The sequence below is a fragment of the Acomys minous genome, assembly GCF_964271855.1.
Source record: "Acomys minous genome assembly, chromosome: 9".
Taxonomy (NCBI): domain Eukaryota; kingdom Metazoa; phylum Chordata; class Mammalia; order Rodentia; family Muridae; genus Acomys; species Acomys minous.
In genome coordinates, this window is record NC_140490.1 from 81,511,879 (window position 1) to 81,531,025 (window position 19,147).

Below are 19,147 nucleotides of genomic sequence, written 5' to 3' on the forward strand. Positions count from 1 at the left end.
GCCACCATGACACCAGTAAGATAACAGAATTTGGGCTGGAGAGATGCCTCAGAGGTTTAAGAGCACCGTCTGCTCTTCCTAAAGGTCCCGAGTTCAATTCCCAGCAACCACATGGTAGCTTACAACCATCTGTAATGAGATCTGGTGCCTTCTTGTGGTGGGCAGGATACTGTATAAATAATAAATAAATCTTAAAAAAAAAAAAAAGACAACAGAATTTGGAGCAGGAAGTGCTGGTGCGGGCCTGTAATCACATAACTCAGAGAGGCAGAGGCAGGTGGATTGCTATGAGCTCGAGGACCACCTGGTTTATGAGTCCAGGACAGCCAAGATTACACAGAGAAACCCTGTCTCTAAAATAAAATAAATATATCAGAATTAGGCCGGGGGCAGAGATATAGCTGAGCCGGTAAAGCCACTGCTATGTGAATTTGGATCCCCCACCCACCGACCCACAAAAAAGCAGAATGCAGCAGCGCATGCTCGTAACCCCAGCAGGATCCCGGGAGATTGTCCCTGGGTTAGACCCTGACCCCTCATCTTGCCCCGCTGCTGCTCTGAGCCTGGCTGTAGAAATCAGGATCAGGAGGCTGAAGTGCTGAGGCCCAGCGGGTTCCTTCGGTGGAAAAAAAAAGATCCGGATTCCCCACCCTGGGGCCGTGGCTTCAGAGAAAGGAAGTGGGCACCCTGCGCAGCCTTGCCGGGCAGCGCCGGAGACAGGCGCATCTTCAGAGAAAACGACCGGAAGTGCAGAGGAAGCTGCCGGCCAGATGGCGAAGTCAGTGCTGGTCTGATCTTACTCAGGCTCCCTCAGACTCACTGTGAAGCCGAGGAGGACCTCGGATCCCGGAGTCCCCTGCCTCCACCCAGAGCACTGTGGGCACCACGTGGGGCTAGGTTTAGGGCTTTCGAAGTGAGTGGGGTAGGGGGAAGTCGCTAAACTAAATGAACCAGAGCCAGGAAACAATCACCTCATGTTTGATCTTGTATAAGAAATCTAGATGTGAAAAGTGTGTGTGTGTGTTGTGTGCGTGCATGCATGCGTGTGTGTGTGTGTGTGTGTGTGTGTGTGTGTGTGTGTGTGTGTGTGTGTGTGTTCGGAAGAGGGAAGAAATTGGGAGAAGGGGCACCAGCCAAGCGCATGATGAAGAAGCACAGCGAAGCTCAAGATTTTGTGACATTTATGTATAAAGGGAAAAGAAAGGAATGCTGGGGGCTAAAAAGATGGCTGTCAGTGAACTGCACTTTTCACTACCAGGACATGGTCTTGATTTCAAGCACTCACTCAAGCTCCAGGAAATTCAGTATTTTTGGCCACAGAGGGCACCTGCCCAGGGGTGGAGCCTCGCCTAAAATCCTCCAGTGAGGGGCTGGGGGCGTGGTCAGGGTGGAGCTCCGCCTAGGATCCCCCAGTGAGGGGCTGGTCAGGAGTAGAGCCCTCACTTTACAAGCACAGGGCCTCGGGTTCCATCCCTTGAGGTACAACAAAACAAATCTAACCCCTAAAATCGGCAGGGTTGAGTTGCTCTTTGGGTGTGAAGGAAGGCCATGACAGTAGCCCGCAGCCAGTCAGGTGAGGACCAATGGATTCGGACCCTGGACACGTGTTTCGAGTCCTGGCTGGCCTGGTTTCTTTCCCACCTTGAGTTTGGAGTTCTTCCCAGAATGATAAATTCCAGCAAAAGTGAGTGGGTGCATTCTCAGGCCATCAGCCAGAGAGCCATTCTGTCACTCACTCGTTCCACAGTAAACCCCACGGGTTCCGAGGTCAGGGCCCCACGTGCCCCGTGTGCTCTGGGACACACACACACATACACACCTTCCCACGTGACCATGCCCTTCCCAGGGGATTTTTTTTTTTTCCTTTCTTCTCTCTTTGGATCTTCGTCATCAGCCTACATCCTTGGCCAGTGTGTTAATTCCGTTTCTGCTGTAGTGATAAACGACCCTGAGAAAAAAACAACACAGAGAGAGGGTTTATTTGGTTCCCCAGCTCCTGTCTGTTACTGCAGGGTTGTCAAGGTGACAGGAAGTTGAAGCAGCCATCAAGTCAAAGAACAATTCACACCAGCAAGTCCTGGCCAGTGTCTCTATTCTTTTTTTTTTTTTTTTTTTTGAGACAGGGTTTCTTTGTGTGGCCTTGACTGTCCAGGCTGGCCTCGAACTCACAGCGATCCACCTGCCTCTGCCTCCCGAGTGCTGGGATTAAAGGTGTGCGCCACCACACCTGGCTCAGTGTCTCTATTCTCATACAGTTCAGGGCCAGCCTGTGTAGGGGATGGTGTCGCCTATGGTGGGCCGGGCCTTCCTGCATCAACTAGAGGGTCCTCCACAGACACGCCCGCAGGTGGACCTGGCCCAGGCCGTCCCTCATTCCACCCAGGCGATTCTAGTCTGTCAAGTCGACAGTGAAAACCAGCCATGGACCATCGGGAAGGTCTTTGCCGGGGTCCCGTGGAACTATTCCTATGAAGCCTATTTCCTTAGAAGTAATTTTACCAGCCGGGGCTGGTGACACACGTCTTTAATCTCAGCACTCAGGAGGCAGAGGCAGGTGGATCTCTGTGAGTTCGAGGCCAGCCTGGTCTACAGAGTGAGTCCAGGACAGCCCAGGGCTACACAGAGAGACCCTGTCTGGGGAAAAAAAAAAGTAATTTTACAGCATTTGGTAGCCGAGTCACCTGACAGCCCTCCAGGGCATGGGTGAAGACTCACCAAAGCTGTGTTGCTGAGGTGTGGGCGTGGCCTCCTCTTGCTCAACCAATTGTTTCTTGCTCATAGAAGCCCTGAGCCCAAGCTTTGTAAATTCCTTGCAAGCCACAGGAGCCTGAGATGTGTAATTCTCTGTACATCTCAGGAGTCCGTCTCCTCTTCCACAGAGGTATCACACATGGCTAGGAGAAGTGTCACCTCTGGCCCTTTCCCAACCTTTCAAGAGACAACTTGACAACTAATGGGACTTGTTAGATTGGGGGTGCGAGGGGGAGATTTTATGATTGTTCTGGGGCGTCAGACCCTCTCAGTGGACCTGTGCGTGTGGTAGGGACCATGTGGATCTGCAGAGGTGAGAGGCTGGCACTAGGAGTGGCAGCCAGCATGGCTCATCGCTCAGACCTGCCTTGGTGTATTGGTGAATGGAGGTTGACAACGACCGTTTTCTTCAGTCTCTCTTGATCTGGAGCTTGCTGATTGGGCTAGACTAGCTCGTGGGCCCCAGGATTCCCTTTGTCCACCCTCCAGTGCTGGGGTACAGGGTGTGTCACCACGTCTGGGTTGTACCTTGGGCACCGAGGAACTTGAACTCAGGCCTTCGTGCTTGCATGTAGGCACATAACCCTCTAAGGCCTTGTGTGGCGCATCTCCTGCGGGGTGGGCCACGCCTCTTTTCCAGCCACTCTTGATGTGTAAGGTGCACTTGTTGCCTTGAAGTTGGGACCTCTGGAGGCACAGCTATCCAAGAGATGGATGTGCATACCACTTAGGGTGAGAGTCCCCAGTGGAGCAGCTAGACCATGCCAGGTGTGGGGGAGCAGGCCTGTCACCCCTCCACCACAGAGGCAGGGGGATGACCATAGCCTGGGCTACATAGTAAGTCACTGGACAGCGAGGTTTAGAAAGAGAACCCCTGACTATAAATAAATAAATAAATAAATAAATAAATAAATAAATATCTTCAGAAAAAAACAATAAAGTCTTGTTGGTTCACAAAGCTACCCTGGCGGATCCTGCTTTTGGTGTGTCTGTGTTCTCTCCAGGGTGATGGACACAGCCTCCCGTTCTGTTTCTCTCTCTAATGTGTGTGAGTGTTTGCCTGCATGCTTTTTGTTTGTTTGTTTGTTTTGTTTTGTTGGGTTTTCCAGTTAGGGTCTCTCTGTGTAGCCCGGCTGTCCTGGACTCACTTTGTAGATCAGGCTGGCCTCGAACTCACAGCGATCCACCTGCCTCTGCCTCCCGAGTGCTGGGATTAAAGGAGTGCGCCACCACCGCCCGGCTTGGTTTTGTTTCTTTTAATTAAAATTTTTTATTACCTTCATTTATTTGTGGGAGCAGTGTGCACATTCCACGGTATGGAGTGTGGAGGTCAGAGGATGGGGCTGACTAGCTCGTGGGCAGGGGCCGGCCCCCTACGTCCACCCTGGGGGTCTCAGGGATGGATCTCTGGTGGTCAGGCTTGGCAACAGGAACCTTTCCCCTCTTACCCGCCCCATTGGTCCCATTTGCTTGTTTACGTCTGAGAAGTCACCTGTAGGCGCCTTTGGAGGCCAGAGGGCATCAGGTCCCCTGGAGCTGGAGTTACATGTGGGTTCTGGGGACATAATGTGGGTTCAGCTCTCTCAACCTCTCAGCCAACCCTCAGCCTGCCCCTGCCCCATTTTGTTTTTTTTATTTTTGAGGCCTTACATTCACAGCAATGCTCCTGCCTCCTCCTCCTGAGTGCTGGGATGACTGGCTTCAGCCCCGACCCTTGTCAAAGAGACATTTGCTTACATTTCTCTAGGGGGCTCACCTTCAATCCCAGCACTCAGGAGGCAGAGGCAGGCAGGTCTCTGTGAGTTCGAGGCCAGCCTGGTCTACAAAGTGAGTCCAGGACAGCCAAGGCTACACAGAGAAACCCTGTCTCAAAAAAAAAAAAAAAGACTTGAAATTGTGGAGACCTCCCAGCCCTCCTAGGATGATCTGGAATGCTCAGGACACACCACACATACACACACACACCACACACCACACACACACACACATACATACACCACACACACACACACACACACACATACATACACCACACACACACACACACAGAGACACATACCACACACCACACATACATGCACACCACATATACACCACACACACACACATACCACACACACACCACACACACATGACACACCACACACATGACACACCATGCACACATACACACATCACACACACACCACACATACACACATATACACACACCACACATACCATATACACACACCACACATACACACATACCACACACCACAAATACACACACACCACATATGCCACACATGCACCATATACATACACCACACACACCACACACACACACCACACACACACACACACATACACACCACACACCACACATACACACACCACACACACCACACACACACACACCACACACACACACACACACACCACACTTGGGGCTGTCACCTGACAATCACAGTCTTCACCCGAGGGTCACCTGCGGTCAGTAGACTCCACTGTTTTCTCTGTGCACAGCTTGTTTCAGCAGCACAGAGAGTCGGCGAGTCACCCTGGGCCGCACCGTGCGCCTTCCCACGGCTGTGTCGGGGCATGTAGCGTGAGTATGTGATGTCTTTCTGTGTTCACCTCTGCCCCAATGCCCGAGATGCTTCCAGCTTCTGTCTCTAGGACAGAGCCACTCAGAACATTGTTTCCTTTCTTTCTCTCTTTTTTCTTAGTGTATGTTCATTGTGTTTGCTAGCATGTACGCCTGTGTGAGTTACAGAAGCCCTTCGACTGAATTGACGGACAGGTGTGAGCCGCTGTGTGGGTGCTGCACACACGTGTGGGCCCTCTGGAAGAGCAACAAGTGGTTTGTTTTTGTTTTTTTCTTTGTCTTGGTTTTTCTGAGACGGGGTTTCTCTGTGTAGCCCTGACTGTCCTGGACTCGCTCTGTAGAGCAGGCTGGCCTCGAACTCACAGCGATCCGCCTGCCTCTGCCTCCCGAGTGCTGGGATTAAAGGCGTGTGCCATCGCGCCCAGCAGCAGCAAGGGTTCCTATCTCTACAGTCCTGAACAAGTACTTTCTTTAAAAAGAAATTTTGTTTTGCTTTTCGTTATTTGTATTACGTGCGGGTGCAGTGCCCTCAGCGGCCAGAAGGGAACGTTGCGGGGGGGGGGGGGGCGGGGGGGCGGGCCCTGGAGCTGGAGTCACAGGTGGTTGTGAGCCGCCACTGTGGGTGGTGAGACTCGAAGCTGGGTCCTCTGCGGGAGCAGCTGGGAGCTGTAACCGCTGAGCCACCTCTCAGCACCAGGCTCCCGTTCTGTAGCCCAGGCTAGTCCCTGACTTCCCAGATGCTGCCTCTGTGTCCCCTCCCTCAGTGTGGCTGTGATCCTCCTTGTCACGGGAAAGCTTACACAGCTCCCTGTGGGACCTTCAGAATCTCTGAGAAGCTGTTCTGCAGGGTCGATGGGACTGCAGAGCCCAGGGGTGTGTGGCCTGTGCTTGCTTGGCTCAGGGATGCGATGCGGCTGGGCCGTCATGGGCTCACAAGCATCAGACACTTCCGGAAACCTGCCCTTTCTCTTTGCTCCTGAGCTTTCCTGGCACGAGCCCGGCCCCACTTACCCCCCCCCAAAAAAAAAACCTTCCTGCAATTCCTGTCAACTTCACTGGCACAGAAAGCTGTTGGCGGGGTAGCGGAAGGGGGGCGGGGGCGGGGGGAGTGGCCTTGTCCTAGTCTCCCCCTCGCACCTCCCCACCCTCCCCGTACCCACCCTCCCCCCCTCCCCCCCCCCCCCCCGCCACCTCCTGGAATCCCAGGTTGCTGCCCAGGTGAGTTTATAAGGCCATGATCTCCCAGAGGCAACCACTGGCCACAGTAAGCGGCGGCTGAGTCAACAACACGCCCTTTTCCCGCCTGTTCTCCCTCCCCACCTTGCTGTCCCGACTTCACCCGGCGGCACTGCTGCAGGTCAGAAGGCTCCAAGTGCACAACAACAGCAGATAAATGCCAGGCTGTGGGTGGCCTCCGTCAGGCAGCCCCTAAGGCCACCCCCAGATCTGCAACATGTCCTCTCCCAGGGTAGTAGGAAGCATTTTATGTGCACAGCCCAAGCAATTTTGCAGAGTGCTCAAGCTGAAGGCCCTGAGCTGGGGACCTGTCCTGGATCATCTGGGGGCCGGGTTTCCTCAGTGAGGTCCTCAGACGGAGGCAGGTGGGGGAAAGGCAGATAGACCGGGGAGACACTGCAGTTGCTGGCTCCGGAGGAGGAGGATGGGGCCGCAAACCAAGGGGCACAATGCCTCTGCTGTGATGGAGCGGGGGTTAGGCCCTCACTGGATCTGCTCAAGGGCAGCCAAAGGATGCCTGGGTTAAAGCTCTGATCCCACAACTGTTGAGGGATCAAAGGTCTTTCATCTTTGATGGCCTGGGGCCTGGAACCCAGGGCCTTTGTACCTGTGACACAAGTTTTCTTTCACTGAGCCCTTACTGGGCGACTCTAGGCAGGCATACAATGTGCCTCAAAACCAAACAAAAAGGCTAGGTGGAGCCCAGTAGGTGGAACACTCACCCAGCACGATCAAGCCCCCACTGCCCCGCTCCTCCCAGGCACGGTGGCCACACCTGTCACGCAGTACTTAGAAGGCAGACGCCTGCCCAGACTATGTAAGATGCTTGTTTGAAAACAAAACACATCCACTTGCAGATCTGCAGTCCAGCGGTCCTGAGCCTCACTCCTCCCTCACCCCAGGTGGCAGGTGTGGATGGAGTTCCGCCCATTACAGCTTCCTGGAACCCCTGAAGGATGTAGGTGTGATGGCCGCCGGTCCTGGCCAGGGAGAGAGAAAAAGAGTTTGGAGTCGAGGTAAAAGGAAAAATGAGCCTTTTATTATGGAGAGGATTCACCTGATTGTGACCTCATTCCATGAAATACTAGCACTGTGAGGGTGGGCGTGGCACACAGAAAAAAAATTTAAATCAGAAATGAAAACCAACCAATGTCACAATGCATAGGGGAAGGGGAGGAGCCAGCCCTGCAGTGACAGACAGGAGGTGCAGTGTGATGGTGGCATATGGCTTCTGTGTGCAGGATGCAGCCTCCGAGCCTCCTCACATGGGAAGTCGCTCAAGCTGTAGTAGGTCTGAGTGGTTTTCTTTCTTTCTTTCTTTCTTTCTTTCTTTCTTTCTTTCTTGCAGTGGCGCTATATCCTTCGCTGTCCTGAAACTCTCCTTGTAGACCAGGCTGGCCTCGAACTCACAGCGATCCGCCGTCTCTGCCTCCCAAGTGCTGGGATTAAAGGCGTGCGCCACCAGGCCTGGCTCCGTTGTGTTCTGCCTTCCCTAAGTGTCTCCAAGCAGAGGCAGAGGGCTCCGATGGTTAGAAGGAGCAGGGACTATTGGGGCTCAAGGTCCATCCTCGATACAATATCTGAGCACGTCCTACCTTTCACTTTGTCCTTGGCCTGTGAGTCCCCTGGGGAGGGGACACTGGAGATGCAGGGAGCCACAGGCACTGGCTGGAGTTCTTTCCCCCCCCAGAATGTAGGAAGGAAAAGCTACCATGAGATACGCATAACCAGGCTGGCATCTGCAGGGGCAGCCTCCCCTGGGGGAAGCAGGGGTTGGCGGGAACTGTGGAAGAGTGCCCTGAAGTTTCTGGTTTTGGGGCACTGTCTCATGTAGCCCAGGCTAGCCTTGAACCCATTACGCAACCGAGGGCGACCCCGAAGTCCTGAACCTCATGCCTCCACCTCCCCAGTGTGGCCATGCCTGGTTTATGGAAGTGTGTGTGTGTGTGTGTGTGTGTGTGTGTGTGTGTGTGTGTAGCCCTGGGTTTTTTACATGCTGGGGGAGTGTTCTGTCCACTGGGCTGCAGCCCCAACCCCCAGAACATGCTTTTCTCTCTCCTTGCTGTCCCCTGCCAGGCGGGCTGGGGACACACACCTGGGGCCTGTTCCCAGCATTAGCAAGGGGGCTGGAGGTTGAGGGAGACGTTGTAGCCTTAGGGAATCAGGCCCACCGAAGTCTCTGGCCCTTCCTGACCATTCATGGGAAGCCGATGCCCGGGAGGGTCCTGACCCTCACTCTGTCCCCTCTGGGAGCCAGCCCATGGAGGGAGGAATGGGGGTTCCCCTCTCAGCACCTACAATATGGCCCCTTAGTATCACCCTAGACTTCTTTCTCTTGCCCCATGAAAATGGATTCAGGTACACCTTTAATCCCAGCACTCGGGAGGCAGAGACAGGTGGATCGCTGTGAGTTCGAGGCCAGCCTGGTCTACAACATGAGTCTAGGACAGCCAGGGCTACACAGAGAAATGCTGTCTTGGAAAAAAAGAAAAAAGAAAAAAGAAAGAAAGAAAGAAAGAAAATGCATCCGGGACAACGTGGGCAGCTGTCCATGGACCAGCCTGGCCCAGGCCTTTGGAAGCTGATTTCACCAGGGCCACAGGGCAGGCTTGGGCTGCCTCCACTTCTGCTGTTTGCCCCCACACTGGCCCTCGGGCAGAAAGAAGAGACCGCTGGGGACTCTACAATCCCAGGGTCTTCCTGACCTGCAGGGTGCCTCTGAGGTAAGGCTGCAGACCACATTGGCACAGCTGAGCCTCCTCGTCCTGACACCTGCGCTATCGCTGTCATTTACGGGGGGCCGGGGCAGGCCATTTTAAAATCCAACCCTATGGGAAGGGTGTGGTGGCGCACCTTTAATCCCGAGCACTCACGAGGCAGAGGCAGGCAGATCACTGTGAGACTGTGAGTTCGAGGCCAGCCTGGTCTACAGAGTGAGTCCAGGACAGCCAAGGCTACACATAGAAGCCCTGTCTCGAAAAACCAAAAAAAGAAAAAGAAAAACTAAAAAAACAAAAACAAAAACAAAAATACCCTAAATCCAATCCTATGCCAGGTGTGGAAGCGCAGGCCTATAGCGCCGGTACTCTCGAGGCAGAGGCAGGAAGATCTCCAGTTCCAGTCTCTTAGACTCTCACAAAGAGTAAAGGCCTGGCTCAGGGGTGGAGCCTCTGCCTAGAATCCCCCAGTGAGGGGCTGGGGGTGTGGTCATGGGTGGAGCCCCGCCTAGAATCCCCCGGTGAGGGGCTGGGGGCGTGGTCAGGGGTGGAGCCCCGCCTAGAATCCCCCAGTGAGGGGCTGGGGACGTGGTCAGAGGTGGAGCCTCTGCCTAGAACCGCCCCCGCACACACACACACCTCTCTCTGTGAGGATGCAGAGCACCACAGGTCTATACTCCTCGCACCGAGGGTCTTGGGTTGCAGCTAGTTGGAGACTAGTTTGATTTAGGGAGAAGGAAGAAGAATCTGAAGCCACAGTCACCACACGGGATGCGGAACCCCTTCGTTCCTTCTCAAGAACCTCAAGATAAGGAAATCTGCACTTCAGCCCTCACAATCACCCGGATAACTGGTAGAACACGGGGACCCACCCGTGACCATATGGGTCTCAAGCCTCAGAGACCAGCAAGTGCTCTCTCTGTGTGGAGACCTGGGTGTCCGGCTCTGCAGTGGACCAGGTCTCCGGAGAAGGGAGTCGCTGTGCACACGATGGGGCCATGCTCGGGAGGGCCACTGGGTAGACACAGGGTGCACTGTGTGTGTCAGGTGTGGAGCCGGAGGTCAGCGCTCGGTGCCTTTCTCTGTGCCCCAGTGGCCGGGCAGTGACAGCTAGGATGATGTCCCTTGAGCCCTGGGGCTCCTTCTGTCCCAGCCTCAGTGCTGGGGTGCGGATGTGTGCCACGGCACCTGGATATTTGGTTTTGTTTCTGTTTTTCTTTTTCTTTTTTAATATGGAATTGAGGATTGCGACTCGGGTCCTCCTGTTTCCAAAGGCATGCACCCCCTCTCCTCAGCACCAACTAAGGGGAGCTTTAAAAATGGTCACATCACTCAGGTCCCGGTGACACTTGACAGGAGGGGTTGAGGGGGAGGAGGCTAGCATCTCTGTTAGGCCAGGCGGTCAGAGGCCCGCGGTGGGTCAGAAACTCCATCTTAGTCAAGAAGATCCGGGCATTCACAATGGTTTCTGTTCCTTTAGAATTCAAAGTGGGAAGGACACACAAAAAAATTTTTTTTCACAGTAAAAATTGGAAAATACCTTGGGAGAGGAGAGAGAGCGCGGAGGGGGGGTGCGGGGGCGGGCGGGGGCTAGAGAATCACGCAGGGCTTCTTGTCTTTGAACGGGTTCTCAGAGGCTGGCACACCAACCAGCAAGGGGTCATTGCGGGCGTGCTGCTCACAGTAGCTCATCAGCTCCGACGAGGCTTTGGAGACCTGTGCGCCACGAGTAAGAGAGAGGAAAGGTCAGATGGAGCAGCCCACAGCAGCCACAAGGCAGGGAGAGCCCACGTACACTGTGTGGCACACGTGCTATGTGTGCATAGACAAGTACACATCTACGAAAAAGAATGTGGCTCTGACATAAGCTACAACATAGTGGGATTTTTGGAGGACACCTTGCGTTTTCAGTGGGAGAACCGGACACAAGAGGACACACAATACTGAGCCCCTATTTCTAGAACTAATGAATCCTAGGGGATGGACGTGGCCTGAGGTGACGTGGGGCTCTTGGAACAGGTCTTTGGGTCTATGGTCCTGAAAGTAGACCAGGATGATGTATAACAAGCATTGTGAACACTCAAAATAGTACACAGGGTTGGGGGCGTGGTCAGGGCGAAGCCCCGCCTAGAATCCCCCAGTGAGGGGATGTGGCTGTGGCTTAGAGTTCAAACGTCGCATGTTAATCGTCACCAACATGCAAATGAGGAGGAATGGGGGCTCTCAGCGTCCTTCGCTATAAGTTCCTAGCATTTAAGCAAGCTGTGCTTGGATCCCTTCCCCATCAGATCCTCTCCTTCCTCAAGGGCGCCAGCCTGTGGGAAAAGCCTGTCACTACCTGGCCAGTGTGAGGCGTCACACCACAGATGGCTCCTGGAGTCCATGAGAGCGACCTGACTCTAAAACACACCCTTCTGTCACAACTCACCAGACACACACACACATACACACACACACACTGCAGCCTGGCTTCAGGTCAAGAGCTGTACCCTCCCCTAGTCAGGCAGTTGGCTCCTGTCTCTCCTTGACCACATTCCCTGTTCTCCCAGTATCTGTCCATTAGGGCTGCTGGGCTGTGCTGGGCACCAGAAAGCCATCTGCTTCTGCATTTTAAGATCATGGCCACTAACCGGGTGCTGGCACACACCTTTAACCCCAGCACTCAGAAGGCAGAGCAGGCGGATTTCTGTGAGTTCGAGGCCAGCCTGGTCTACAAAGTGAGTCCAGGACTACACAGAGAGACCCTGTCTCGAAAACAAAGACAAGTAAAAAGATTGTGGCCACTATTTTGCTCCTGCCTTGTTTTTCTGAGTCAGAGTCTCATGTAGCTCAGGCTAGCCTCCAATCCCTATGTGGCTGAAGATGGCCTTGAGTTCCTGATCCTTCATGGATCACAGGCATACACCACCATGTCTGGTTTATGCTGAGGACAGGAACAGGTGACTGTTCCAGCTACTGAGCCATAAGCACTCTATCAACCAAGCTACCAGCACTCTACTCACTGAGCTATAAGCACCGGACTGACTGAGCTATAAACACTCTGCCAAGTACTCTTTGGGTCTTTTGTTTTGGGGACAGGGTCTCACTCTGTTACCCAGGTTGGTCTGGCACTGACACGCCTCAGGGAGCATGGCCAGTCTGTTGGCTGCTACCTTCGGGAGCTCAGGTGTAGATCTGCTTGGAAATCTGCCCTCAGGGATCCCGAGAACAGCCTTAAAGAGCTGGTGTGACATGGAGCACTGCAGCCCCTTCCCCCGTCTCTGGGGTTCTGATGGTGACGTTGGAGGGGACGCAGAAGGCCAGAGTGCCTGCGAGGTGCCCAGGCATAGGAACATCCCCACGCCACCCGCAGACTGGGCTGGTCGAGGTGGGAGCCCCTCCCGACATCAGACAGGGTAAGATGAATCACAGAGTGCCCCTCCCCCACTCAGATACAAAACCACTTCAACCCGGGGCCTGACTGTGCAGGTCAGTCCGCTGTGGCTGGGGCCCACAGACCTCCTAAGAGGTGTCCTCTGCTTGGCCCAGGTCACGTGGGATCAAACCCATCTTGTGACCACATCTTACCAGGCTCCCTTCCCAGAGAATGAAGGCCTGGATGAATATGTGCTAAGGCAGGGGACTGATCATCCTGAGGCCATGTTGGTCAGTTAACCACTGTTCTATTTGGTGGTGCTGGAGATGGAATACAGGGCCGGCCATCTGTATGCTAGGAAGGTGTTCTGTCCCTGGCTGAGCCCCGAGTCCCTTGGATACAAATAAATCAGTTTGTTGTTGCTGGTTTTTTGTTGTTGTTGTTTTGTTTTGTTTTGTTTTTTGAGGCAGGGTTTCTCTGTGTAGCCCTGGCTGGCCTGGAACTCTCTTTGTAGACCAGGCTAGCCTCAAACTCACAGTGATCCACCTGCCTCTGCCTCCCGAGTGCTGAGATTAAAGGTGTGTGCCACCACGGCTGGCCACAAATCAGTTTTATTGCAAGAAATGAAAGCCAGGGCTGGAGAGATGGCTCAGTGGTTAAGAGCACTGGCTGCTCTTCCAGAGGTCCTGAGTTCAAGACCCAGCAACCACATTACATGGTGACTCACAGCCATCTGTAAGGAAATCTGATCTCCCTCTTCTGGTGTGCATGAAAACAGAGCACTCATGTACATAAAATAAATAAATACATCTTTAAAACAAGAATAACATGAAAACCATGGCAAACTGTGGACGCAGCTTAGACAGCCATCTGCTCTATCGTCTGTCTGTGGTAACCACGGAGAAAGGAGGAGCCGACAGACCCCAGTGTCTGGTCTCAACAGAGCAGTATTGTGGCTGAGTCTCCGCTGAGAAACAAAGCTGCTCCGAGGGCGGCTGGCGTGGTGTGTGTCCCCAGCTCTCTGCACGAGGATGGACTCCCGCCCCTGGCTCAGCTCACCTTCATGCGTTCAATCCCCGCTTCGATGCGCAGCTGTTCCACCAGCTTCCGGGCCTGGGCGACGTTGTTAGTACCTGACATCATCAGCCATGAGCGTGGACCCCGCGTCTAGAGAGCTGGAGGGCAGAGATGGCCATGAACCTGCTGCTCAGAGCCCACCAACCCTGACCAAGCCCCCCCACCCCACCCCCACCCCACCCCCACCCCAACCCTCAGAGGGCTGCCCAGCTGCTCAGATAAAGGGACAGGATCCTAGTTCCCCCGCGGGTGGGGAGGTAAGGGGGTAGACGAGGTCGGGGATGGACTTGGGGTCTGTGGGCATCCCAGCCTGGCCCTGGGGTCCCTCCCTCAGCCTTTCATACAGGCGTGGGAGGTTCAGTCATCAAACGGATCTAAAGAACTGTCACTGCCACGCCCTTGGTCCCAGGGCTGATGATCATTCAAACGAAGCCTGTCCTTCTGTCCCAAGCTAGGAAATTCTGTCTTTCTGCCCTGAGCTAGGAAAGTCAAGCAGAGAGGCCTGCTGCACCCCGATGACAGTGGAGCCGGTGGCCTAGGAAGGGACTTGGCCACCCCGGTGGGCAGGGCGAGGGGGAAGACTTCACTTTCGGTTCCTGCAACATTCGGACTTCCCGGGGAAGCCCCTGCAGAAGGCCTCTTCAGACAGTCCCCGTCTTGGAGGGGGCTCTGGGGACAGAACCCAGGGAGAGTGCTGGACTCTCTCCTGCTGAGTCACATTCCGGCCCCCTCTCCTACATTTATTATTTTGGGTGGGTGGATGATGGTGTGCGGACGCGCAAGTGGAAGTCACAGGACACCTGTGAGAGTCGGTTCTCTCCCCAGCATTTAACCGAGTTCTTTTTTTCTTTCTCTTTTTCGAGACGGAGATTCTCTGTGTAGCCCTGGCTGTCCTGGATTCACTTTGTAGACCAGGCTGGACTCGAACTCATAGTGATCCTCCTGCCTCTGCCTCCCCAGGGCTGGGATTAAAAGCATGCACTACCATGCCCGGCTTGAATGTAGTTCTTTAGGCTTAGCAGCAAGTATCTTTCCCAGCTGCACCATCTCAGTGGCCCTAATGCTTTATTGTTTAAAAATATCTGTGTAGCTGGGTGCCGTGGCGCATGCCTTTAATTCCAGTACTCGGGAGGCAGAGGCAGATGGATCTCTATGAGTTTGAGGCCAGCCTGGTCTACAAAGTGAGTTTAGGACAGCCAAGGCTAACATAGAGAAACCCTGTCTCAAAAAAAAAAAAAAAAAAATATATATATATATATATAATGTATGTGTGTGTGTATGTATACCTGCTTGCATGTACGGGTCCATGTGCATGCGTGTGTGTGTGTGTGTGTGTGTGTGTGTGCACGCACTTGTGTGAGTTACAGAGGACAACTTGTAGGAAGGAATCTGCTATCTCCTGGGTCCCTGGGATTGAACACTGGTCGTCTTTCTTAGCCGCAATCACCTTTTGCAGCTGAGCCCTCTTGTCAGCCCTTGCCCACAGGTTTATCAAATGTCCCGTCAAGCAGTGCTCAGTGGAATCGCTTTGTGGTTTTTGTAGCAGTTAGACGTGAACTGAGCGATTTTTGTTTCGTTTTGTTTTGAGACGAGAGTCTCCCTGTGTAGCCCAGGCTGGCCTGGAACTCTTGGCCAGTCTCAGGGTCTGGGATGACAGGCGTAAGTCACACCCTGAGGTGTGGGCAGACACCCAACACCACTCCTGGGGACAGAGAAGACAGAGAACCAGAGCCTCAGTGTGGGCTGCGGAGAAATCGCCCATCAGGGTTTCCAGGCAAGACGCGGGTGGAGACCGCAAGGACTCCAGCCAGAGATTTCTCCTGGGTAGAGAGCCTAAGGGCCAGGCCTCAGCGTTCTTCCTGAGAGGCCGGGGAGTGGAGCAGGCGATGGTCCTGCCCAGAACAGGCGCACTTGTGCGCATGCGTGTCCACATAAGGATGTGCCCGCGTGCGTGTGTGTATGCACGTGTGTGTGTGAAGAGAAAGAGGTGTGAGTGCGTCAGAGTCTGTCTTCAAGTGTGTGCTGTGTGTGCATGAAGATCTCTGGAAGATAGGCACATAGCATGCCCATGCCTGTGGCTACCTGTCTGTAAGGCCAGGGCTCAATTCAGGAGCAACGTCCCCAGGCCCCACTAGAGGATCCTAGGCGGGGCTTCATTCCTGGCCACGCCCCCAGCCCCTCACTGGGGGATCCTAGGCGGGGCTTCACTCCTGACCACGCCCCCAGCCCTTCACGGGGGGGGGGATCCTAGGCGGGGCTTCACTCCTGGCCACGCCCCCAGACCCTCATAGGGTGATTCTAGGCGGGTCCTGTTCTTGTGTACACAGGCGCACACCTTGGCATATCATCTGTAGGAAAATGGCTGTGTTTGTCCACGTACACGTCGGCACATGTTTCTGCTCTTCCATGGTTTTCCCCGTACACAGCTGTGTGTGTGTGTGTGTGTGTGTGTTTTGGTTGTGTCTGCTGACCCTAAGCTCAGACTGTGCAGACTGTCTTCTGCTTGTCTCCTGCTGTCCAGGCAGAGGGTTGTGTCATCAGCCAGTCCCTGACTCACCGCCCAGCCATGTGTCCTCCCCACCCCCACCCCCAGGTAGTTAGCCGGTCAACAGCAGCCAAGGCTGAGTCAGCTGGCTCGTTGCTTCCAGGCAGCTGGCCACAAGGCTCAGCACGTGGCAGCCTTTGTGGCCAGACCTGTGGGTGGAGTGGGCCTTGCAGAGCTCCTGGCACTGTCCGCAGGCACTGCAGCCCCAGGCTCCGGCCGGCACAGGAGAACTCAGGGTTAGCATCACTTGGGGTGACTTGGGGAGATGACCCCTCATGACAGCCCTTGTTCTTGGAGCAGCACTGGGCGCCCTGCTGGAGTTTGAAGCCAGGGCTGGGTTTTAGCTCCCCTTGCGGGAAGAGATAGAATTACACCTCACCTTCTGTGTGTTGGGAGCTGATGACCCCCGGCCCCCACCCCCACCCCCCCACCCCAGCACCCCGCTCACTACACAGAAAGACCCTGTCTCAAAAGAAAACAAAAACAAAAACATCAAAACCACCTGCTACCAAAAGCCAAGGAAGAAGAAACACAGCAGTGACCCCCTTTTTTCCACGCCCGAAGACAGGGTCTCTCTGTGTAGCCCTGGCTGTTCTGGACTCGCTTTGTAGACCAGGCTGATCTTGAACTCTCAGCGATCTGCCTGCCTCTGCCTCCCGAGTGCTGGGATGAAAGGCGTGCGCCACCACGCCACCCGGCTTTTGGACTTTTATTTAATGACAAGGTGTCTGTTAAAGGTGAAACCCGTTTGGGTTCACAGCGGCCAAAAATTTTAGAAGTTCATATGACCTTGTAACCAACCACCAGGACACAAGCCATTTCTGTCGCTCTGATGACCTCACTGTCCTGTGTCCTGGCAGCTGACCTCAGTAACCTTGAATCCGTTCTTCATTTTTGTTGTAGGTCGAAAGTCCTATGACTGGAATCTCAGTGTCAATGGCCTGTCCTCTTTCTCCCAGCATGACGTCACTGCGATTCACCCACTCCCACGCTTTGTTCTTTTTTATGACTGAGTAATATTCCATCAAAGTCAGAAGGCACAGGCCAGAGACAACTGGGCAGGCAATGGTGTCGCCTAACTTGAGGACCCAGAGTTCAAGCCCAGGACCCACAGACGGACACGAGCACAGATTTCCTGGAGAGTTATCTGAGCTCCACACACATACCTTGGAGCTCCACACACATACCTTGGTGCACGCGCACGTGCACGCGCACACTGTCTCTCTATATCCTGCTTTGTTTGTGTCTCTGAGACAATCTGTTGCCATGGTGGCCACACAGCCAAGGAGGATGACAGGACCCTCCTACCTCTGCTCGGCCGTGCCGGGAAGACAGGCGTGTGCTTGTGGGAATGTTTTACTCTGGCAGTTACAGACTGTCAGGCTGGGGTGTCTGGAGCACACGACCCCACCCTGGGCAACCTCCTAACCCGACGGTGCCCCCCCCTCCACTTGGGCTGGGGAGCATCGCGACCAGTTCAGGAGTGGGACCAAGAGGCCAGTGGGGTGCAGAGCATCCTGGCCTGGTTCTCTCACCCCACCCAGTGTTGAGACAATGGCAACATCGTTCCCTGGGGCAAAGTCTGGGTTGGGAGAACTCTCTTATCAGGAAAACCCTGTGACCCTACAGCTCTGTAGGTGAAAAGGAGACACAGTGAACTCTGGTGACTTTATGGCCTCCAACCAATCTCCGTCCATCACCAAAGGCCTGCAGCTCAGCTGATTAAGGTGCTGGTAGTTCAGTCAGTAAGGTGCTGGTAGCTCAGTCGGTAAGGTGCTGTTAGCTCAGTCGGTAAGGTGCTGGTAGCTCAGCTGGTAAGGTGCTGGTAGCTCAGCTGGTAAGGTGCTGGTAGCTCAGTTGGTAAGGTGCTGGTAGCTCAGTTGGTAAGGTGCTGGTAGCTCAGTTGGTAAGGTGCTGGTAGCTCAGTTGGTAAGGTGCTGGTAGCTCAGTTGGTTGAGTGCACACAGGAGGGCCTGGGTTCCATCATAGCACCACATAAACTGGGTATAGCAGAACACACCTTGCAAAGTATCTGGAGTTCCAGACCTGCCTCAGCTTCATAGCCAGCTTGAGGCTAGCCTGTGCTTCACAAGATTTAGTCTCCACAGAAATAAACAGGAAAAAAAATTACACAAAGTCCCTCTTTGTATACAAAGGGGAGCACAGTGGAGGGGAGATGGAGGACGGAGCCCACAGGCAGTGGCAGAATGCTGGCAAGGGTGTCCCTGTCTCTGGACATCTCCTGGGAAATCTGCAGGTCCCTGATCCATGGGGAGGGGACCTGAGTGGGGCTGCAGCCACAGAGAGAGCCGTGCTGTGCAGATCTGGGTCAGGAGTCGAACGCAGCACAGCCGTGAGCAGAAGTGGCTGTAGACGCCCAGGTGTCCTGTGAGCACTGCAGGGCTGACGGCTTGCTGCATATCCTGTGAGCACTGCAGGGCTGACGGCCTGCTGCACGTCCTGTGAGCACTGCAGGGCTGACAGCCTGCTGCATGTCCTATGAGCACTGCAAGGCTGACGGCCTGCTGCACGTCCTGTGAGCACTGCAGGGCTGACGGCCTGCTGCACGTCCTGTGAGCACTGCAGGGCTGACGGCCTGCTGCACGTCCTGTGAGCACTGCAGGGCTGACGGCCTGCTGCACGTCCTGTGAGCACTGCAGGGCTGACGGCCTGCTGCGTTCTGTTGAGAGACATGTCAAGCATGGCTTCCCCCGGCCCCCACACCTGTTCAGAGGCTGTGGGGAGAAGTCACCACCACCCACCCTGCCTCAGGGGACCTGGAAAAAGTGAGGGGCCAGGCTGACCCCAGCGGGCAGGGTGCTTATGGCTCAGTGGCTACAGTGCTTGCCTAGACCAGTGAAACCTTAGCTACCATG

General features: G+C 54.5%; 1 protein-coding gene and 2 long non-coding RNA genes across 5 annotated transcripts in view; 1 reads left to right on the top strand and 2 right to left on the bottom strand.

Annotated features, from left to right (window-relative positions):
* Positions 1–1,166: 1,166 nt before the first annotated feature.
* Positions 1,167–5,320, bottom strand: LOC311605672. The gene is made up of 2 exons (XR_014782057.1): positions 5,222–5,320; positions 1,167–1,948 (listed from the first exon to the last, which is right to left on the bottom strand). It is a non-coding gene; the product is annotated as an uncharacterized lncRNA (long non-coding RNA).
* Positions 5,321–7,351: 2,031 nt separating this feature from the next.
* Positions 7,352–10,599, top strand: LOC311605764. The gene is made up of 2 exons (XR_014782072.1): positions 7,352–9,790; positions 9,893–10,599. It is a non-coding gene; the product is annotated as an uncharacterized lncRNA (long non-coding RNA).
* Positions 10,600–10,755: 156 nt separating this feature from the next.
* The window catches only part of GNG7 (G protein subunit gamma 7), a 62,250-nt gene continuing 53,858 nt past the window's right edge, over positions 10,756–19,147 (bottom strand). For 2 of the 3 annotated variants that reach the window (XM_084796553.1, XM_084796554.1), the window contains exons 3-4: positions 13,709–13,824; positions 10,756–11,010 (exon numbers count right to left, since the gene is read on the bottom strand). In XM_084796553.1, coding sequence (XP_084652679.1) covers positions 10,885–11,010; positions 13,709–13,792 — 210 coding nt within the window. In that variant the 5' untranslated portion in view covers positions 13,793–13,824 and the 3' untranslated portion in view covers positions 10,756–10,884. Of the gene's footprint in view, positions 11,011–13,708; positions 13,825–14,070; positions 14,239–19,147 lie in introns of those variants that run through there. The other variant, XM_084796555.1, reaches the window with a different exon arrangement.